The sequence below is a fragment of the Myxine glutinosa genome, chromosome 7 (assembly GCF_964187855.1).
Source record: "Myxine glutinosa chromosome 7, kmMyxGlut1.1, whole genome shotgun sequence".
Classification (NCBI taxonomy): Eukaryota; Metazoa; Chordata; class Myxini; order Myxiniformes; family Myxinidae; genus Myxine; species Myxine glutinosa.
In genome coordinates, this window is record NC_136267.1 from 155,406,186 (window position 1) to 155,430,208 (window position 24,023).

General features: G+C 43.9%; 1 protein-coding gene across 7 annotated transcripts in view; it reads left to right on the forward strand.

Annotated features, from left to right (window-relative positions):
* Positions 1-24,023, forward strand: part of GULP1 (GULP PTB domain containing engulfment adaptor 1) — a 104,536-nt gene that overhangs the window by 34,777 nt on the left and 45,736 nt on the right. For 4 of the 7 annotated variants that reach the window (XM_068123444.2, XM_068123447.2, XM_078782447.1 and 1 more), the window contains exons 4-7: positions 3,327-3,398; positions 9,441-9,539; positions 11,979-12,116; positions 22,510-22,626. In XM_068123444.2, coding sequence (XP_067979545.1) covers positions 3,327-3,398; positions 9,441-9,539; positions 11,979-12,116; positions 22,510-22,626 — 426 coding nt within the window. The remainder of the gene's footprint in view (positions 1-3,326; positions 3,399-9,440; positions 9,540-11,978; positions 12,117-22,509; positions 22,627-24,023) is intronic. The other 3 variants (XM_078782449.1, XM_068123446.2, XM_078782450.1) reach the window with 1 other exon arrangement.

A 24,023-nucleotide genomic window follows, 5' to 3' on the forward strand; every position in this document is an offset into this window, starting at 1 on the left:
GTGGTGGTGGTTTGTCTGCAGCCTGTGGCTGCTTGGCTGCATCATATTCTGAGGGTGCAGCTGTGCCTCTGATGCAGTGCCCCCATTACCAACCAGCCGGTACTCATTTTGCCCGACCCCTGAAGGATGAACAGGCTGAGTCAACCCACCTGGTGTTAATTCAACGACAGGACAGGGGCTCGAACTCAGAACCCAAATATCTCAAACCAGCCATCTTAACCATTCAGCCAATAATAGGCTTTTGGGGATCCAAAGTCAAGGCCGAGGAATGAGACATGAGACGATAGGACTTGTAGGGTTGGAATTAGCTTGTCACAACTCGATGAAATAACTAGTAACCATTACTTTAATGGGAGTCTGTCCGATTGACATTTCAATTGAGCGATGATTCAGCACGGGAATGAGTCGATACTTTAACAGGGTGATGATTAATTGAGCAGCAATCACATCAACATTTAGGATCATTAAACTGACAGTTAAAACCTGTGATTCCGTTCAGTAAATGCTCATGTTTCACAAGATCACGGACAATGTAAAACAGCCAATCATAGCATTGTGCGGCTTCTGCGCTGACACAACATACATAAGCTAATAGCTGGTTGGGTTTTCAGATTTGCCAAATAAAAATGAGTTTTAACAATGTTGTTTCATATACCGCCTGTGGCTGCTGGTTGCATCATTTTCTGGAAGCATGGCTGTGCACACTGATGCAGTAAGCTGGCACTCATTTTGCCAACCTTGGGAGGATGACAGTCTGAGTCAACCCACCTGGTCCCTGGTATTATTTATACAGCAAGACAAGGGCTCAAACTCAAGGACCTATAAGATATTAATGACCAGCAGACTGTCAGCAAAAAATAAAACTACCCATTATTAAAGGCTGTATGAATGTCACAATGGTGGATAGATATTCAGTGAATCAATATATCTTCTGATTCTGATATGTACCGTACTCTGTTTCAGTGTCGGTGCTGCCGGAGCAGTTTCTTGGCAAGGGATATGCTGGGTAGTTTGACATTGTCTTCCCAGTAGTATTTAGGGCAGGAATTTGGAATTTGGCTAGCGTGCTGGTGATAACTCTCCGACTCTTCACGAAGGACTCAGTGGTATCTTTAATGTCCTCCAATTAATGTCAGCAAACACGATGCCCAGTTTAACATCCTTCTGAAGGAGGGCACACACATTGATGAATCACCCGGCATCTGAAGCACACACACACATACACACACACACACACACACACACACACACACACACACACACACACACACACACACACACACACACACACACACACACACACACACACAAATATACTAACAAAAATACCCGGCGTAGCCAGGTTACAATGAGTCGCTTCCTGACAGGAATATATATGAGGGGGAAGGGGAGGGGGAGAGGAGGGGAAGGGAAAGGGAAAGGGAGGAGAAAGGGAAGGGGAAGGGAGGGGAGGGGGGGAAGGAAGGGGGAGGGAGGAAAGGGGAAAGCATGAGGACAAGGGTAGGGGGAGGGGGACGAGAAGGGGGAGAGGAAGGGAAAGAGGGAGGGGGGAGGGGAGAGAAAGAAAGGAGGGAGGAGAGAAGGGAGGGGGGAGGGGGAAAGGGGGGAGAGAGGAGGAAGGGGGGCAAGGAGAGGGGGAGGAGCAGGGAGGAGAGAGAAGGGAAGGAAGGTGGAGCGAGGAAGCGGCTGGAGGAGGAGAGTGACTATATCGCATTAAAATGTTAGGCAATGAAAAAATGGGTACGTAAAAACATAAAGGCAGCTCTGTCTACTGTAACGCCATGGCTTGCAAAAGCAGCCTGAATAGTGTTCACCAAGTGGTGGTTAATCATATTCAAAAGTATATGCAATCTGGCTCCATCATCTAGAGGGAATTTTAAAAACAGATCGCAGGTACAGTGGAGTGATCGCGGGTACACCCTATCCCATGGAAGTATGAATTAAGTTAAAAATTATTATGAAGTTAAATAAAAAAAACTAACCCCAGAAGCAGAATCACAGCCTCGCTTAAATAAATGAATATATACATGAGTTATAAAATTGCAAGATATGGTAAATTTTGTCAGATTTCACTCCAAATTTTGACATTTATTTATTCTCATATCCAATCCTCATATCCTGTGAAGCCAAACAGTTCAATCTTGGTTTCATCAGACCACAGAATCTTGTTTCTCACAGTCTGAGAGTCCTTTAGGTGCTTTTTTGCAAACTCCAAGCGGGCTGTCATTTGTCTTTCACTGAGGAGAGGCTTCCGTCTGGCCACTCTGCCATAAAGCCCAGATCGGTGGAGTGTTGCAGCGATGGTTGTCCTTCTGGAAGTTTCTCCCATCTCCACACAGGATCTCTGGAGCTCAGCCAGAGTGACCATCGGGTTCTTGGTCACCTCTCTTACCAAGGCCCTTCTCCCCCGATTGCTCAGTTTGGCCGGGCGGCCAGCTCTAGGAAGAGTCCTGGTTGTTCCAAACTTCTTCCATTTAAGAATTATGGAGGCCGCTGTGCTCTTGGGAACCTTCAATGCAGCAGAGATTTTTTTGTCGGCTTCCCCAGATCTGTGCCTCGACACAATCCTGTCTCTGAGCTCTGCAGGCAGTTCCTTCGACCTCATGGCTTGGTTTTTGCTCTGATATGCATTGGCAGCTGTGAGACCTTATATAGACAGGTGTGTGCCTTTCCAAATCACGTCCAATCAATTGAATTTACCACAGGTGGACTCCAATCAAGGTGTAGAAACATCTCAAAGAGATGATCAAGAGAAATGGGAGGCACCTGAGCTAAATTTCAAGTGTCATAGCAAAGGGTCTGAATACTTATGTAAATGTGATATTTCAGTTTTTTCTTTTTAATAAATTTGCAAAACTTTCTAAAATCCTGTTTTCTCTTTGTCATTATGGGGTATTGGGTGTAGATTGATGAGGGAAAAAATGAATTTAAACGATTTCAGGATAAGGATGCAACATAACAAAATGTGAAAAAAGTGAAGGGGTCTGAATACTTTCTGAATGCACTGTATATATATATATATATATATATACATATGTTTGCTTGTCACTATTATTAACAAAGAAATACAAAGCTATGCCAGAAACTTTATTTGCCGAAGTCTTCTCTCATGAAATGGTTTAATGAATAATGTAGAGATATGAAGGAAAAAAACGCGTCGGTGAAGTTACGAATGAGGGATGAATTGTTTGTAATTTCTGGATACGGCTTCATTTAAACCTTGGTTGACACAACCTGTTCAAACCACCTCACCCAAAATGTATGATAGATTTTGATGAAGATTAAAAGCTCATATCATCCTATCTTTTTGTCGTCTACATTTTCAGTTTCTCGGAAGTTGTGAAGTGGATCTTCCCAAGGGCTCCGAGATCGTCAAAGATGCCATTCGAAAACTTAAAGCAAGTCGTCTTCTCGTGTTGAGTTTTTCGCAGGACTCGTCAATTTATATATTCTACTCAAACTCTTAAAAAATTCCTTGCTTTTCACCTTGAACTGTGGCATTATTTAATTATGTCAACATCCATACTTTCTGCTCCTGAAAAGTATTCAGGACACAAATCTTTTACAATCACAGAGTTACATTTGATGGCCTCACATTTGAATGATTTCCACTGAAGTACATGTCAAGCTGTTTTCAGAATCACCTTCTCGTCTGCACGTAACCATGCTCATCAATAATCCAAGTGCCCATCCCAGAGCGTGGTAATTTTGTTATTGCAGATGTCATGTGATTGGTGAATGCTCAACATGTTACTCATTCTCTCTCACTATGTCATCCCCCAGACCAGGCCTTGTATTAACTATTCCTGCTACAGCAAAGGGGCAAAATAAGGTAGAGTCGAAATTATAGTTCACAATCGAATGTGCAAAGTTGTGAATCATGTTCAGATTACGTTGGAGGGGGTACGTATTAGGTGGGTGATAACTTAACGTGGTCCATGTCTTCGCGTAGGTTAAAAATTTTATGTAATTAGGGGCCCATTAAAGTGAAGTTGTGCTGTTCATATGAAGGACATAGACATTAGATGGGAAAGTGTTATTCATTTTGTCCTCTCTGTGAACCAGGCAGGGTAAGAAGAGGAGGTGAACTTTGGATGTGTCACTAGTCCATGCTTGGGCTGATAAATCCCCACATCACAGCCTGAGCTCTGGGTAATAGGTGTCTGTTGTGGCGCTAGCCATTACACAGATCTCTAGGTTTGCGTTGCTATTGGCAAACTGCAAGGTGTCACGCGATTGGTGCAGGCGGAGCCAGTGATGACATCACCTCCTCGTAATGTCATCATGGAGACAGCAACATGCCGCCTCATTGGTCGGTGCCGGACCTGAGCAAAGAACGTTAAGAAGCACGGGCATGGCCGTGAAAGAGGGGATAAAAGAGTCTGTTGTACACATGCTGTTCCTTCTCTTGGGATTTGTTTTCTCTTTTCGCTTGGGCTTCACTTTCTCCACTCTCTGCATGTGACCCACCATTTTCCAAGGCCACTGTACAAGCTATGGCCACCCTGCTCTCTGCTCACTACTTCATGCTGTGGACCTGTTTCGAACAAGTTTGATCCACAGAATTGGTGTCGTTTTGAAAAATCTTGCCTGACTCCCTTTCCTTCCCTCCACCCCCCCCCCCCCCCCCCCCATTGTACGTGAATGATTGTGCGCTCGTGGTGTCATATATTTTATTCTCTTGCATTGTTACATTTCTTATACGGGGTGTGGTTATGTTTATTTATGTATCTGCCCCTTTATTAATTGTTAGGGTCTGTCTATCATCTTTGCTTTCTCCCTATTTGTTGTCATGGCCTTCCTTTGAAAAAAAACGTCTTAATCCAGAAGATCTCGTGTCGTGTTGTGACCCACCATTGGCATCCTCGTGTGTGTGTGTGTGTGTATGTGTTTGTGTGTCTGTGTGTCGTTGGTTCTTTTCTCCATATCCGGGTTCCGGGTTCCAGAAGGTGGAATGGAGCCTTCCCGGGTCTCAAAGTATCCACCTTCATGTACAGTCATGGCCAAAAATATTGGCACCCTTGCACTTTTTCAAGTAATGCACCATTTCTTCCAGAAAATTGTTGAAATTTAAAAATATTTTGGTATCGACATATGTATTTCTTTGGTTTGCAGTGGAACAAAACAAAAAAAAGCTGAAAAGATTACTAAATCTTAGCTTATTCCACATAGAAATCCTACAATGGACCGGACAATTTTTTTTTTTTTTTTTTTTTTGTATACAAGATCGAGGCTCGTGAAAGAGCGAACATTAATCACACAGAAAGACAAACAGACACATAAAACAAATAACATCGGGAGCGGTAGACAAGATGGGGAGAGAGGGGGAAGGACACAAACACAACATTTGAGAGCAGGGACCGAGAGACATCGAGTCCTGGCAGATAAGAGATGGTGGTGAACAGCTGTTTTAAAGACCTGGTGAGCAGAGAGCCGAGACCGAGAGACATGGAGACATCGAGAGAACTGTGGGAGGGAGAGGGCTTTGGGGGGGAGGCATGGGAAGGGGGGGGGGGGTGGGAGAGGTATAAAACATATGGACACTGCCAGGACTTCCAGGAAAGAAGTTGGAATTTCAAACAAGGTGGATCTGGGGTGAATTAGTGGGGGTAGAAAAGATCAAGGTTTTGGATGGGGGAAGATAAGAGATGGTGGTGAACAGCTGTTTTAAAGACCTGGAGGGAGGAGTGTGATTGAAGTGAGTGTGGGAGTTTGTTCCAGAGGCGGGACAAAAGAGGAATGAAAGAGTGAAGGTGAGCAGAGAGCCGAGATTTCGGCAGTTTAACCATCAGAGGGTGACTGGCAGATCTTGTGCGACCTGTAGGAATATTTGGGGGACAGAGCACAGAGAGAGCTGGGGGAGCAAGGCCGGAGAGGAGTCGGTAGAAGAGAGAAAGACCACCTACCTGCCTGCGGTGAGTGAGTGAAAGGCCCTCAGAGATAGCTTCATCGCGGGAGATTCCAATGATTCTGAAAGCTTTGGATTCAACAGCGTGAAGCCGAGCCAGGTGTGAGGCAGGAGCACCAGCCCATAGGGGAGAACAGTATTCCATTGAGCTGCGAATGAAAGCCTTGTATGTGGTGAGGAGCTCAGGTGTGCCTAGGAAGGATTTCGCACGACGGAGGATGCCCAGTCGGCGACTGGCTTTGGAGGCCAGCTTGGAAATGTGGTTTTCCCAAGAAAGGTCATGGCAGATAGTGAGACCCAAAAGCTTGAGCGACAGAACTTCTTGGAGAGGATTGTTGAGAAAGTAGATGGGAGGTTTGTCCAGTCGATCTTTTCGGAGAGACATAGTAAGAGTGTGAGATTTGTCAGGATTGAAAGACATGTTCCACTTGTTTGACCAGTCTGTGATTTTGTCCAGGTCTTCAGAGAGTGAGGAGGCTGCAGACTGCCGATCTGAGGGAAGAGGAATGGAGCGGCAGAGAGTGGAGTCATCAGCAAAGAGATAGAGAGGATTTTCCAGAGAGTCGGAGAGATCATTGATAAAGACCAGAAAAAGCACAGGGCCCAGCACACTGCCTTGGGGAACTCCAGCCTGAACAGGAAGGGGAGATGAGAGAAATCCATTCAGGGCCACACGTTGACTATGACCATAGAGGAAGTCCGCAAGCCATGCATGGAGATTTCCATGGATACCATAGGAGGAGAGTTTGGTGAGCAGAGCTGGGTGCCAGACCGTATCGAAGGCACGTGATATGTCAAGGGAGACAGCTCTGATTTCCTGTTTGGCATTGAGGACCTCCATCCATTGTTGAGACAGCAGAAGCAGCATGTCCAGAGTAGAGTGACCTGGTCTGAAACCAAATTGATGATCAGAGATCAAGCCATTGGAGAAGAGGAAAGATTTGATATCCGAAGCAATGATGGATTCCATGACTTTGCTGATAATTGGGAGCAGGCTGATTGGACTGTAGTTGCAAGGATCTGTTTTTGCACCTTTTTTGTGTAAAGCGGTAATGTTTGCTGATTTCCAGGATGCTGGCAGATGACCTTGAGCAAAAGATAGGGTGAAAAGAACAGAGAGAGGGTGAGATAGAGCGGCAGAGCAGGATTTTAGGACCCGTGGGCTGATGCCGTCTGGTCCAGTTGCAGAATCAGAGTCGAGGTTTGACAAAAACTCCTCCACCTTGTCAGGAGAGAAGGACACAGAGTCCAGGAGCAGTTGGGTTCGACTGGGAAAGATGGGAACAGAGAGAGATGGGTTTGGGACTAAGGATTTTGAGGCAAACACAGAGTTGAGGCATTCGGCTTTGTCACGTGCGATGTCAACTGTGTGGCCATTTGAGGTAAGGGAGGGGATGGAGGGGGAACAAACACCAGAAACGGATTTGACCAGACGCCACCAGGATTTGGAGGAAGGAGACAGGTTTGAGAGTTCATTCTTGAGTGAGGAGAGATAGTGCTTCCTGGCACTCCTGAGGGTAGACACACACTTGTTCCGAGCTTGGTGGAAGGAACTGAGATTGCCTTCAGTTGGATTATTGGCAACTCTCCTTGGAAACTCTCCTTATTGGCACCTTTTAGAAGTTGTTAGGAATCATTAGATTTCAAGCAGGTGATTCTCCTTTACTTTGGAATTGAACTCACCTGTGGTGAGTTGCAGGTGCCTGAAATATAGAAATCACTCATTCAACCAGTTTGAATAGAGAAAAGGAATCATTATGCTGTTTTGTGTCACTGTGTGTACCGCTATGAACATGGAGAAAAGAAAGAAAACCAGAGAATTGTCTGAGGAGGTCAGACACAAGATTGTAGCCAAGCATGGACAATCTCAAGGCCACAAGTCCATCTCCAGAGACCTTGATGTTCCTGTGTCCACCGTACGCAATGTTATCAGGAAGTTTAAGGCCCATGGCACTGTAGCCAACCTCCCTGGACGTGGCTGCAAGAGAAAACTTGATCCAAGATTGCAGCGAAGGATTGTTCGAATGGTGGAGAAAGCACCTCGATCAACTGCCAAACAGATTCAAGCTGACCTTCAGACACAAGGTACGACAGTTTCAACTTGCACCATCCGTCGCCAACTCGATGAAAGGGGGTTCTATGGTAGGATACCCAGGATGACCCCACTTCTGAGAGAGAGAGAAATAAGAAAGCATGACTGGAGTTTGCCAAGACAAACCTGAACAAGCCAAAATCCTTCTGTGAGAATATCCTGTGGACAGATGAGGCCAAATTAGAGCTTTTTTTGTGAAGCACATCATCTCTATGTTTACAGAAAACAAAATGAAGGCTTCAAAGAAAAGAACACCTTCCTTACAGTCAAACATGGCGGAGGTTCCGTGATGTTTTGGGGTTGCTGTGCTGCCTCTGGTACTGGGTGCCTTGAATGTTTGCATGACATCATGAAATCAGATTACCAAGGCATTTTGGAGCACAATGTTCAACCCAGTGTCAGAAAGCTGGGTCTCCGTCGATGGTCATGGGTCTTGCTGCAGGACAATGACCCCAAACACACTTCAAGAAACACCCAGGAATGGTTCAAGACAAAACGCTGGACTGTTCTGAATTGGCCAGCAATGAGTCCAGATCTATATCCCATTGAACACCACCTGTGGGGAGATCGGAAAACAGCAGTTGGGAGAAGGCACCCTTCAAATCTGGGAGAACTGGAGCAGTTTGCACAATAATATTGGGCGAAACTGCTTGTAGAGAGGTGTGGGAAGCTCATTCATGGCTATAGGAAGCGCTTGACTGCAGTTATGTTGTCCAAAGGCCGTGCTACCAAATATTAAGTCCAGGGTGTCAATAATTTTGTCATTGCCATTTATTTTTATTTTCTGATTTAGAAGGGTATATTAAGTTCTGAATCAAAAACAAAGGTTCTGTAATATTAACAGTGAAATAAAGAATTGTGGAAACCAAATACTTTTGTCAATTTAAACTTATTTTTCGAGAAAATTGTGAATTATTTGAAAAAAGTGCTAGGGTGCCAATATTTTTGGCCAAGACTGTATGTGTATATATACACGTATATGGTGTGTGTGTGTGTGTGTGTGTGTTTGTGTGTGTGTGTGTGTGTGTAACACTGTTGGCCTTTGATAAATCCCTGGGGAAGGTATAATTGTTCTTCAAGAGACCAGCTGGATTAGCATTTCTGACCAGGGTATGACACATAAACCTCTCGACATGATCCCCATTGAGTTTGGCCGTTTATATTTACACACTTGGCTGGTATGTCGTTTCAGACAGATCGAGCAGAATATCTACTCTTTGAATGGCGTCGTTGTCGATGTCTCACTGAGATTTTAATCGACGTTGCAATTCTCCTTGGATGAGCTTATTTACCAGAAGTTTAGAATCCAAGTCATAATACTATTGCTCCCATTTGAACTTACAAACGGCTAAGATACGAGTACTGTGTGCCTACAACTCGGCCACAATAACCATACACTTTTGGAAGTTGTCTTGACACAAAACCACTTTGTCCTTGCAGTTTTCCTGCCAGCTGAAAAAATCAGAAGGCCAGAAAATCCCCAAGGTTGAGCTGCAAATATCAATTCGAGGCATTCAGATCCTGGACCCTAAATCAAAGGTACAAAGCAGCTTTATTTTTGGAATTTTTCAATGCCTGAGCAATCATTTCTTGTTGGGATGATTAATAGTCCCTGTCTTGAAATAAGCTGTGCCTTTTGCTCTGTCGAATTGTTTCCATCTCTGCATGTACAAGGATGATTTCGAACTGCTCTACCCATCTTTGCTGGAGTAGTAGTGGTCAAGTCATCATTGCCATTTGAGGGTGACCTTTATTATTTAGTAAAGTCACCATGGGACAGCATACCTGGCCATTGTCTGTGTGTCACCTGTGTCACATAATTGCTTGACAAGTCACTCGAGTGATGCGCTTTGATGATTTTCCCAAGTTCAAGAAGTTCCATTTGAATGAAAATATTAATTTCGCATTCCAGCTCATGTCTGAACATTGAAATAGAAAATAATGTTTACATGTGGTCTCGCATGTCATGGGCTTGTGAGATTACATGTACTGTAGTAGTGGAATCACAGCACCTCCAAAATTAGCTGTTTTTTATTTTATTTATTATTATCTCTCATTGAACGAATTTCAGGTGCATTCTTGTCGTGGCAACATGATGTCGCAGTTCTTATCCCTGGTCGAAAATCCCATATAAACCAGTAGAGAGATCAGTAGGACATTTTTTTGGGTCTCTATTGAAAATCACTGTTTTTATTTAGTTTCTGCAGGAACCAGTCGAGTTTCCAGTAGAAACCTAACCTGATTTGACTGCGAAAAGCAATATAAATCATTGTAGTTAACTGGTCTGAAAACCCATAGAAACCAATTGGAACCTTTAAGTTAAATTGGTTCTGTATAAACTAATATAGAGTTAGCTGGTCTGAAAACCCATAGACAAACCAAAATACTTTAATTGTACTTTGTTCTAAACAAACATACAGTTACATATTGAATTGAGTTACCGCCATGTTCTTTACAACAGGGTTTCCCTGGAGAGTCTTTGTTGTGTATGTTAAGGAAAGTTGCAGTGCTGATGTTGTACAAGTTCTTTGCAAAACCACAGGACATTTATGGCAATTCATTAACTGGTTTCATATCTGGAACTGGTCTTCTACTGGTCCAACTGATCTATTGGTATTCTTAATCAACGTGTGTGTGTGTGTGTGTGTGTGTGTGTGTGTGTGTGTGTGTGTGTGTGTGTGTGTGTGTGTGTGTGTGTGTGTGTATGTGTGTGTGTGTGTGTCCTCTTAGATAGCTCAGGTGGCAAATCACTGGTATGGATCACCAGAGGACTTGGGTTTAAATCCAGTTCTGCGCTTGTAATTTCCCCATATATGTCAATTGAGTATTTACAATCCTGTTCATTTATATATTGGTATTCAATTGGTGGTCTTACTGGTCCGATTGACCTATTGGTACTTTATTGGACTCAGTTGGTCCCATTGACATATGAGTATCCTACTGGTTACACTTTCCCCTACTTGTCCCATTGCCCTACTGGTTTTTTATCAAATGGTATTTTCTACTGGTCCAGTATTTCACTTGTTTTTTGAAACCAGTAGATCCTACTGGTCCAATTTCCTATGGGATTTTTTATGAGATTTAGCCTCTATAGGATTTTCGACCTCGCATATAAATTGAGGGCCTCTGGTAACCATGCTCTCATTGAATTTAAAATGAAAATGAAGGAACGATCCACATTTACATCACCGACATCCAATTCCATAAACTTCACATCCAGTAATTGAACATTTCTCCAAAATAATCTGTTCAACACGTTTCATGTTTGCTTGAGTGATCGTGAGTGGTCGGTTGGATGTGAGAATGCTCAAAATCACTTAATGATTCACAGGCGTTTCCGTTTAACTTACATTACCATTTAAACACAAAATGCCATGAAGGAAACGTATCACTATATTGTACAGACAATCACCTCTGAATTCCCAGAAGGAACTATGTTCTAAAGCATATCAGACTACTGTCAGCTGTCATCTTGCTTTTACACCGGATACTGTAATCAGCATTGAGATGAATTCCTGTAAATCTTGCTCGGAGTAGAGAGAACAATTGCACAAAATTTGAATGCTGAACTGTTATGTTTGTCCTCTTTATGAAAAATCATCCATGTTATCCCAGAAGCACTCTCTTAGTCTATAATTATTATACCTGCATTCTCCCTATTCCATCAGCCTTTGAATGTTGTTGCTTTCACCACTCCCATTGTGTGGTGTTCAAAACATGACATTTCCATCATTCAAAAAGCTTTGAAATAATAAGAAAAACATTTCCTCAAAGAGCCATTCCTTTGAATACTTCATCCAACCATTTTGTTCCATGAATGGCGAACATTGTTCATAGTTTGTCAAATTGACCAGCACAAACTATAAAATGGTTATTTTCATTCTGAGTTTACAATATCCAATATATCGTTTTCAAAGGGAGAAAATGATGGAATGTTTTCTTTTTTCCAAATACTCACAACCATTTTCATCTCTGCAGGAGATCCAGCACAACTGCCAGCTCCAAAGGATATCTTTCTGTGCTGATGACAAAACTGACAAACATATCTTCACGTTTATATGTAAAGATGGGGAGCAAAGCAAACATTTGTGCTTTGTGTTCGACAGTGAAAGATCCGTGAGTGTGTATTCTCTGTTGATCGCCTTTTTACAAAAAAAAAAGTTTATAACATGGATTTGCTGTCCATTTGTGATTCACTTGTGGTTCATACGAAGTAAGTTATGGATTCGGTTTCCGTGACGTATTAAAAACATTCGTTCAAAAGCAGGTAACCCTATCAGGATCGCACCTGTGATGCAGTGATTTTTAAAAAAGCTAATGTTTTCCAAACACAGTAGAATCTTGGGAAGACTAAAACTCTCCAAGATGAATTTTGATATGAGAAATGCGACTTTCCACACAACTCTTGGCATGAAACAGTTGATAAGAAGAATGGACCATTTTTCCTTCTTTGTTCTTTCAGTATATTTGAGTGTCTTGAACACGTCCTATAGGAAGGACAACAAATAAAAATATTAGTGGTATAATAATTAGAACTTATTATATATTATAAATACTCATTACTCTTTTTTACTGCCCTGTGGAATCAACTTCCACACTCTCTTCAATCTCACCCTTCCCTCCAGGTCTTCAAGACAGCTGCTCACCACCATCTTTGACCATTGTTACGGGGTCCTCCCCTATCCCCTGGTCTCGGTAAACCTCCGAACCCCGAGAGGGTCCCCGGCAGAAAGATATGTTATCCTTGGTTGAAATTAATCAATAATGAAACCACACCAAGGGTGATGAACAAACAATATATTAAAAGCACACAAAAAAGAACCATACAACAATGGGACAATCCACCCTATAATCCAATCTTAAGAAGGTAACCTAGCTCCAACTCACGGCACCCCCAGGGACTGAAACAGAGTCCTTCTAAATGTCTCTAGAACACCATGGTGCTCCCGGTGAAGAGGCGAGGGCGATGAGGCGGGTAAGGAGATGTAGGTAAGGCGGGGACCGTCACGTGGTCCCAGCCAACCCCAATTGGCGGTGGAAAGAGGAATCCCAAAGACGCTATCCACACGTGCACATACACCGTGCAGTCGCGAACAGCACCGTATTCTTCAAAGGCCGCTGTCGCGCACACACATCCTCGGCAAACCACCGGAGGGCGGGACCAGCGGACGCGACTAACCAAGGGTCCGCGAACGACGCGCGAGGTCCCCGAAATGGCGGTCGGTTCTTCCTCGGGCCGCAGCCGCTAGGCAAAGATTCTCGGGAATCTCCCACCTGTACCTGGCTTCGCAGGCTTTTCCACGACACCAGCGATATCAACGATCACACGAGATTCCTTTCCAGGACTCAAAGTTCACTCTCCATGGATGCTCGACCACGCTGGATGCGGAGCTGTTACAAAACGCTTCGTTTCACCTCTCCCTCCCGCGCTCTTCTTCCTCGCTCCCTTTGCCTTCCGGGTCACCATCCGATTTCCGGCCACATTTTACCAGGAGCGCCTTTAAACCTTTTAACCAGAATAACCCTTACTGAGAACCCACAATAATAATAAGACCAACAATTATTAGGGCCGAATCCGTAACACATCCCCCCCTCAAGAAAGAAAGTTTGAACACAGCGAAAACTTTCTTTGTAGGCAAATTCTTGTCTTGAAACCAACACAAGCAATCAATGTTTCCCCAAAAATAAAGCAACAAAACTTCGAACAACTTACAGAGATTTCCAAGGTTAATTCACTCTGGACAAAGCATCAGCAACGACATTGTCCCTGCCCTTTACATGTTCAATTTCCAAGTTACCCCTGCAAAGCCAAACTCCATCTCATCAACCTCTGATTTTTTACTTTTAGTTTCTTTTGAATGAAGGTTAAGGGGTTGATCAAAAATCCAAAGTCAAGCAAATCGATAGCACTTTGTCTGGGAGGCCGAGCTGAGGGCCAGGTTCCATGGTGGTTGGGTGGTGAGGCCTGGACATATTCACTACCTGGACGCCTTTAGGAACGTGGAGTTCACGGTTAGTCCGTGTAGGAAAGTTCACTACATGGACGCCTTTAGGAATGCGGCGTTCACGGTTAATCCGTGTAGGAATCTTGGCTCGGCTGCTCCGCAGCATTCAGTGCTTCAACTCTTTCTAACATTCCTAACAATCACGATTGGACCACTTGTCACTGTAGTCAGATGAATGGCGGTCTCCTGCTCGGCCACTGCTCTGATAATCCTTCCTTCGGGAGCTGCCATAACTCTGGAAGCCTCCATAATAATATCGATTGCGGCCACCACCACTACTACTCGTGGTCCTCCTCTGTAGCCACCTTGACCCCTAGGAAATGCCTTCCCTACTGTGATGGTCCGACCATCCAACTCCTTGCTATTTAGATCCTTTTCTGCAACTCTGGCGTCCTTTGAGTTTTCAAACGTGACAAAGCCAAACCCTCTTGACTTTTGTGTCTCCCTGTCTTTTATCAGCAGCACTTCCAAAAGCGGTCCATATTTGCTGAAGGCAGACTCCAGAACCTCTTCCTTTGTTTTGAAGTTCAGTCCCCCTACAAAGAGCTTGCCAATATTGCCTCCATCCCTGACGTGCGTGTGCTGACACTTAGTTTCAGGATATTTCCTCTTCTCTTCAAGGGGTTTCCTACTAGGCTTTTCAACAAACATCGGGTTACCAGAAACTTGGCCACCGGCCAAATCATTCCCGATAACAAAAGATACTCCTTCTACAGGAAAAGGTGGCTTGTAAACCGACGGTAACCGGTCCTGACACAAAATCGGACTCCAAATGGATGACATGAAGTGGAGCACTAACACAGCCACCAATCCCCTGTAAACGAACACTATCCCCAGTTGCCGTCTCCTCGGACAATGGCAAGATGCCTTCAAGCATTAAAGATTGATGTGCTCCTGTGTCCCTCAATATCCTAACAGGTCTCCGGTTAGTCGAGGCTCCATCCAGTGATAAAAACCCCTCTGAAATAAATGGTTGGTAACCCTTTTGAGGGCGATTTCTCACACTGGCCATTGCATTTGGAGTCGTACTAGTCGAAGTCCGCTCCTGATTTTCCTTTCCCAGAGCATAACAGTTGGACATCAAGTGTCCAGATTTATGGCAAAAAGTGCAAGTAGGCCCGGAGGAGAACCTCGTGGTCTGCCAAGGCATGGGGGCGGCGGTCTGCCTCGAGCCCCCCGGACGATAGGTCTGTCTTGGAACCGCAGTCTTCTGATTTCTAGAAGTCGTGGTGTCAGAGTGGTCCTCATTTTCATCTCAAGGCCACCCCCATGGATTTTCATTCTCCGCCCCTGATGTACCATAGCTCCCCTGGCTACGTCTGGGCGAGAAGTTCGGTTTGTGGAACCCCATCCTGTGTGTTAAGGCATAGTCATCTGCCATGGTTGCTGCCTCATACAGCTTTGGTACTTTCCTTTCCTCCAGATGAACTTTAATGTCCTCGTGGACACACTGTTGGAATTCCTCCACGAGGATCAATTGTCACAATAGTTCGAAGTCTTTTCCAACTCCTTTTGAATCACACCACCTATCAAACATGGTTTCCTTCACTCTGGCAAATTCCACATGGGTCTCACTCTCCCTCCTCCTGGCATTCCGGAATTTTTGCCCGGTGAGCTTCCAGGACCAATTAATAGGCTTTGAGAATGTGTTTCTTCAATACCTCATAATCTGCACATTGGTCAATCGGTAAAGCCGAATAAATATCTTGAGCTTTACCCACCAGAACACTTTGCACTAGTATGGACCAGTACTCCTCAGGCCAGTTTAACAGTCGAGCCACTTTCTCAAAGTGTGTAAAAAAACTTGGCTACCTCCTTTTCATTGAAGGGTGGAACCAGCCTCACATGTCTGCCAACATCCCAGGTGTTTTGACTCGGTGTCGAACCAGTCGGCAAGGATGGTACCTCTCCCTGTTCTTTCATTACATCCAGCTCCTTGAGTCTAATTTCCTGCTGAAGCGCCATTTCACGGTCCTTTAACTCCCTGTCGGCTTTTCTCTCCTCTGCTTCGAGTTCCCTTGCAGCTCTTCTTTCCTCTGCTTGTTTCTCTTCTCTTCTCTCTTCTGCTTCCCTTTCCTCTGCTTTTAATCTTTCCTGGAGTTCTCGTTCCTCTGCTTTTAATCTTTCCTGGAGTTCTCGTTCCACTCTCCTTTCCTCTGCTTTTTTGTATTATAACCTTTCCTGGAGTTCTCTTTCCTGTTCTGCTCTTTCCTTTTCTGCTTTCCTTTCCTCTGCTTTTTCCCTTTCCTGGAGTTCTCTTTCCTGTTCTGCTCTTTCCTTTTCTGCTTTCCTTTCCTCTGCTCTTTCCCTTTCCTGGCTCTGTAATTGCATCTCCAGTTTCCGGAGCTCCACATTTTCTTGTTCTTCTGGTAACCAATCCCAGGCTACCTCTTCCCATGGTCCGAATCCCACCATAGATTGTATCACCACTGTCTGCATCTCTGCCTTCTTCATATTAGTTCGGACCTCCAAGCTAAAATGTTTGGCCAATTTCCTGAGGTCCGATTTTACTAACGCTCTGAACTGTGCTTCACTAGGGGGTCACTGCAAACTTCTCTATGTCAAACTCCATGGTCACTATTGTTAACACCTGTTAACCTTCACACAAGAAATGTAAAAAGAAAAAAAAATTGTTTGTTTTTTTTTTTGGAAAAATTTAGTAATGTTGGAACAAGTTCCAAATTTGGGAATGTTAGGGAATTCTTTCCCAGACTACATCTAGGGAATTTTATATCCCGGACGCAGACCCAATTTCGAGCCCACCAGTCAGTTGGTCGAGCCCCCAATTTCTGTTACGGGGTCCTCCCCTATCCCCTGGTCTCGGTAAACCTCCGAACCCCGAGAGGGTCCCCGGCAGAAAGATATGTTATCCTTGGTTGAAATTAATCAATAATGAAACCACACCAAGGGTGATGAACAAACAATCTATCTATAATTCCAGTAATCTCTGTCTGTCTGTCTGTACGTTTGTTTGTTTGTCTGTGACCGCTGTTTCTCGACAACTACCGGTCCGATATACTTGAAACTTGCCAGGTATATTGCTGGGGACCCGAGGATGTGCCTTTTCAAGGTTTCATATTAATCGGACAATTACTTACCGAGCTATGTACAAAAAACGATTCAACCAATCAGAGAGCAGCGAACGATCGCGTGTGCCGAACGTGGCGGGCACACTCTGCCTCGGATGGCACATTTGAGAGCGTATTCATTTATTTCACGTTTGCAAACTATGTTGGCGTTAAACTATGTTTTACAACTAATAAAAACGAATTTGCGATTCATTCGCTTTCCTGCGCGTTTGTGTACGCGATGGCGATTTCTTTACCAAACTCCGGAAGCCGTTCGCTTTGGACCGAACCATTGCATGTAAATAGAGGGGGGGGATTGTCACCACTCGCAAGCCGTTCGCTTTGGACCAAACCATTTCATGTAAATAGAGGGGGGGGGATATAATTTTAGATATATATATAGTACGGGCATGCCCTAGTATATTAAAAGCACACAAAAAAGAACCATACAACAATGGGACAATCCACCCTATAATCCAATCTTAAGAAGGTAACCTAGCTCCAACTCACGGCACCCCCAGGGACTGAAACAGAGTCCTTCTAAATGTCTCTATAACACCATGGTGCTCCTGGCGAAGAGGCGATGAGGCGGGTAAGGAGATGTAGGTAAGGCGGGGACTGTCACGTGGTCCCAGCCAACCCGAATTGGCGGTGGAAAGAGGAATCACAAAGACGCTATCCACACATGCACATACACCGTGCAGTCGCGAACCCCACCGTATTCTTCAAAGGCCGCTGTCGCGCGCACACATCCTCGGCAAACCACCGGAGGGCGGGACCAGCGGACGCGACTAACCAAGGGTCCACGAATGACGCGTGAGGTCCCCGAAATGGCGGTCGGTTCATCCTCGGGCCGCAGCCGCTAGGCGAAGATTCTCCAGAATCTCCCACCTGTACCTGGCTTCACAGGCTTTTCCACGACACCAGCGATATCAACAATCGCACGAGATTCCTTTCCAGGACTCAAAGTTCACTCGCCATGGACGCTCGACCACACTGGATGCGGAGATGTTACAAAACGCCTCGTTTCACCTCTCCCTCACGCGCTCTTCTTCCTCGCTCCCTTTGCCTTCCGGGTCACCATCGGATTTCCGGCCACATTTTACCAGGAGCGCTTTTAAACCTTTTAACCACAATAACACTTACTGAGAATCCGCAATAATAATAATACCAACAATAATTAGGGCCGAATCCGTAACACCATCCGCAATCGAAAACCTTTTTTTTTTCTACCCTTAATAACCTCTAGCCTAACACCAATCCCTCCTCCCAAATTTCCAATTTTCCCTCTTGTCCATCCCATGCATACTCTCCTGCCCCACATTCCTACCCACACACTTTGTCCAAGTCTCCCTCCATCTTGGCCTTCTACTCTGCCGTTGGTGTTTCCCCCTCTTCTCCTCACTGTTCCTTTTGTGTGCGTCTCCACAGTTTTTTTTGCATCTTGTTGCATCCTGCTGTATCCTGTTACATCCTGATCCGTTCAGTGTACTAGCTCTTCCATGAGCCTCAACTGTGTATACAAAAAAAAAAATCTCCGCTACACTGCGTATTCATTCTGCTTTGATTCGGACACATTTTTCTTCATCAGCATTAATTTGTGGCATTTTTTGCTTCATGCTGTTTTGGCTTTGTTGTGGGAATAGACATCTGCATCTGGCTTGAATGTGTCAAATGGTGTTGGCCAGTTGAGCATTCCCTCAGATTCAGGATGAAGGGACCCTAGGTTCAGATCCCACACATACTAAATGTGTTTGTCCATTCTCTATGATGATGATGATGATGATGATGATGATGGTGTGAGTCGTCGCTTTCGACTAATCTCTTTCCATCACTGGTGTGCTCACTAAGCATTGTGCAATGGCTTTATAGTCGAATGTGGGACCCAGAGCCGCGGACCCATCGCAGGTATAGACTGGTCCATGTGGAGATGGATGTTGGCAGGTTTTCCTTTCTTGCCTCCGCTGTCTCTCGATAACAAGTCTCCCACATTCAAAGTGGTCCAGGATTTGTGGCAAATGCTATGCCAAGTTGACCTGTTTGTGGTCTGATGTTCCCAGGTGACAACTGGAATGGCGCAAGACTTGAGTGTAGACTTAAGGACATCGTTATATCGCTTTATTGGCCACCACATGATCGTTTACCAAATTTAAGTTGGCCATAGAAAAGCGCTCTTGGGATTCTATGGTCTTCCATGCGTGTAGGTGTCCTGACCAGTGAAGCTGGGCTTGCATCAGCAAATATTCAATTCCTTGGATACGACAGGGGTCTAGGATTGAGGTGTTAGATATTAGATGGTGCCCATGGCACGATAGACACTGGTGTTGGTGTCCAGGCGAATGCCACATTCATGACAAAGGCGATGTGTCAATCTTCCGAAAGACACACATGCTTAACCGAGCCTTAATGTTCCTTCATAGTCAATCATTGCATTTTGAGAGAGGACACCTCCAAGGTAGCAGAACTTATCTACAATTTTGAGTGGTGTGTCATCGATGGTAATAGATGGGACGGTATACACACCTTATGGTCTCGGCAGAAGCATAGCCTCGGTCTTATTGAGGCTAATTGTGAGGCCATAGCGACGAACAGACAGATCGCGCAAAGGAGTTGACAATAAATTGCATATCTTTGGGATGACAACTGAATAATGTGCAGTCATTGGCAAGAACCAGGTGGACTGTAGCTCTCTCTGGTGGTATGTTGAAGGAGGTGGCGGTGAAGCAGCCATGAAGCAGGGAAACAATAAACCAGGTGATGAGGTTAGCGAGGAAGGAAGACAAACAGACAAACAGGCAGCAGGCATATGAAACGGGGAGTAGACGATCAAACAGGAAGACGAGCAGACAGAGTGGACCAGAGAGACAGCAGGACACGAGAAGGCAGGCAGATGAGCAAAGAACTCTTCTTTTCAGGTGAAGCAAACTTTTTCCTCTCCTTCTCTGGCACAATCCCAATTCTCCTCAGAGTCCACTTTTTACCACCGTCCCTCCAGTGCGCAGAATCCACGAGCCTCTGGCTCCTCCCCTCACGAGACAATATAAGCCCCTCCCCTCTGAAGTGACAAAATTCCTCCCTTCCCTTTCTCAGGCCACCTACTCTCACTTGATTATGTGACAAGAGGCTTTATGTATGATTGCCTTAACTTTAAACCCTATTTATTATAATGCACCACCCCCCCCCCCCCCCCCCCATATGGTGCATATTCAAACAAGACTATCCTTGAGCTACATTTCCCTGCTTGTTACATCAATATTGGCTAACTACCCAAACAAGGACCATACTACTCTATCCATTTCTAAATGTACTAAGGCAATCTCTACCCCCTCTACAAACGTAGCAATACATTATTTTGCAACCCCTTATCATGACAAAAGAAAAAGCCCCTTTGCTGCTCATACTCGACTTTTTTTCAATCGCTTTCCCAATGCTACTGCTCCTCTTGCTACCTTAATGTGTCTCCCCAAACTCTGGTTCTTCCCTGTCTTTCCATCACCGAGTTTCACCCTTTCCCCTCTCCCTCCTTCCCCAACCGTCCTGCTCATTAAAGAAAGAAAGCAGGACTTTGGTTGATGTGAGGATAGCTTTGATTACACGGTTTATAAATAGGACAACGCGCAGCATTAGTAACTGTGCAATATAAATTTGTTAGATGACAATAAGATTTCTGGTGTATATTATCTATCTATAATTCCAGCAATCTCTGTGTGTGTGTGTGTGTGTCTGTGTGTGTGTGTGTGTGTGTCTGTGTGTGTGTTTGTTTGTCTGTGACCGCTGTTTCTCGACAACCACGGGTCCGATATACTTGAAACTTGCCAGGTATATTGCTGGGGACCCGAGGATGTGCCTTTTCATGGTTTTAAATTAATCGCAGAAGTAGTTACCGAGCTATGTCCAAAAAACGATTCAACCAATCAGAGAGCAGCGAGCTATCACGTGTGCCAAACGTGGCGAACAGACTCTGCCTCGGATGGCACATTTGAGAGCGTATTCATTTATTTCCCGTCGGCAAACTATGTTGGCGCTATGTTGGCGTTAAACTATGTTTTAAAACTAATTAAAACTAATTTGCGATTCTTTCGCTTTCCTGCGATATGCGACCTTCCGGAGCTCCTGTGAGAGCGTGCGCCATTACGGATAGTACGGGTACGGGCATGCCATATGTTGGCGTTAAACTATGTTTTAAAACTAATTAAAACCATTTCATGTAAATAGAGGGGGGGGGGGGGGATTGTCACTGTACTCGCAAGCCGTTCGCCGTTCGCTTTGGCGTTGCGAATGGACCAAAACATTTCATGGACCAAACCATTTCATGTAAAGCGTTCGCCGTTCGCTTTGGCGTTGCGAATGGACCAAAACATTTCATGGACCAAACCATTTCATGTAAATAGAGGGGGGGGATATAATTTTAGATATATATATAGTACGGGCATGCCCTAGTCTATCTATAATTCCACTAATCTCTGTGTGTGTGTGTGTGTGTGTATGTCTGTGTGTGTGTTTGTTTGTCTGTGACCGCTGTTTCTCGACAACCACGGGTCCGATATACTTGCAACTTGCCAGGTATATTGCTGGGGACCCGAGGATGTGCCTTTTCAAGGTTTGAAATTAATCGGACAAGTAGTTACCGAGCTATGTCCAAAAAACGATTCAACCAATCAGAGAGCAGCGAGCTATCACGTGTGCCGAACGTGGCGAACAGACTCTGCCTCGGACGGCACATTTGAGAGCGTATTCATTTATTTCACGTTGGCAAACTATGTTGGCGTTAAACTATGTTTTAAAACTAATTAAAACTAATTTGCGATTCATCGTAACTGCGATTTGCGACCTTCCGGACAGTGAAGACTTCACTTCCGGCAGCCAATCACAGAACGCGCGCCATTACGGTTCGTAATTCGATTTCTTCCGGAGAAAATAATAATTTCTCGATTTCTTATGCGCATTATTTTTCCCAATTCAGTCAGAGCGAAGGGCGGAAGCGAAGAGCGTTGTTTTTTTTGTTTACGGGCGTACGGGCGTACGGGCGGGGTAGAGCGTACGGGTAGCGTTATTTTTTTTTTTTGGCAAGGAACGGGCACCCACGTACGGGCATGCCCTAGTCCTTCTAAATGACAATAAGAGAGTTGTTAGGTTAAGACCCATATTAATTATAGGATTTTTTTTTTTAATTGGCAACAAAAATCTTCTTGCTCTACCCAAACCTGTGAATTTTTGCAGCTGAAATTATCAACTCACATGCATTTTATTTCATTTGAATTCCCTTTTTAAAATTTTGTCACAAACATGTTATGAGATTTTGTAATTTACTTTTGTAAAGGTTAATAGCCTCATCCCAGGAAATGTTTGTTATTGCCTTGGTTTGTTGCTTGCCCTTTTCAAATGATTCCCCCTGTCATTGTTTTTTTTTTTTTCTTTTGTACCTGTTCACTCCAGGCAGAAGATATCACCTTGACCATTGGGCAAGCATTTGACTTGGCCTATAAGAAATTTCTTGAATCTGGTGGAAAGGATGCAGAAGCCAAAAAGCAAGTCGCTGCACTTAAGCAGCAGGTGAGTTAAATTCACCTGGTATACATCGCAATGTAAAATGTTGATGAATTTTACATTATTTCACAAAAAAACAATAATATGGACTTGACTGCATTGTGGTGACCCTAAAACGTTTTCGCAATATTGTCTGGTAATCCACAGCTCCTTGATTTTTATTCGTTACAATTGATGGATATGGGTAAAGCTTAGCAATGGACAGGTTAAAATAGAATTGGCTATTGTTATTATTTACCTGTCCTACAGAAATGAAGTAAACAAAGGTTGTGTTTTTCGTTGAAATAATTAGTGCGGCCTGATTGGTGGAAACATTATGGTTTAATAAAAATGAAGAAAGTGAGAAAAATCGATGGCCTCGGTGTCTTTAATGCATGCAGTATATTTGATATTGTAACAATAATGATCCCAACACAGAAAATCATGGACGAATGGATAATATCTAATGAGCTGATAAAAAACACTCAGAAGTATAAAGGGAGTAATTGTGATTTTGTGTAAATGTACCTGTAACCTGCAGTAAGATTACTTCGTGGAATAATCACATCAGCATTCCAGAATCCTTTAGGTGATATGATGGGGACTGCACATATTGGGAATTTTCTGCATTGTCCCCAAAGCAAGACCCTTTCCAATAAACTGTCAATTGATTATTTTGTCAGGAGCTTTCACCAGTGATACGTTTTTGATGTTAATCAAGCAGATGTTTAGATGTTTAAAAATGACAGAGGGGATGGGAGTGGGGTTGAGAGTTAATAATTCCATGATTGAACTTCAAACTGCGGAAAGCTGTTCTTATGATAGGAGTCACGGAGTGGCCAACAAAACACCCAGTCATTAAAAGTTTATTAAAAACTCGACTGCAGGTCCTGACGCCAACCTGAATCAGGAGCAACAGTCAATGACATCATAAAATACAGAAATTTTGTTCATGTGCAGTATCTGGTCATGTGATTGGTTGAACGGAAGCCCTCTCAATGCTGATTACAGCGATACGTGTTTACAGGTCATGTTTATACAGGTTACAGGTCATATTTTTACAGGTTACAGTTCATATTTTTACAAATTACAGGTCATGTTTTTACAGGTTACAGGTCATATTTTTACAGATTACAAGTCATGTTTTTACAGATTACAGGTCATGTTTTACAGGTTACAGGTTATAATTTTTACAGATTACAGGTCATATTCTTACAGATTATGAGTCATGTTTTTACAGGTTACAGGTTATATTTTCACAGATTACAGTTCATATTTTTACAAATTACAGGTCATGTTTTTACAGGTTACAGGTTATATTTTTACAGATTACGAGTCATGTTTTTACAGATTACGAGTCATGTTTTTACAAGTTACAGTTTATATTTTTACAGATTACAGGTCATATTTTTACAGATTACAGG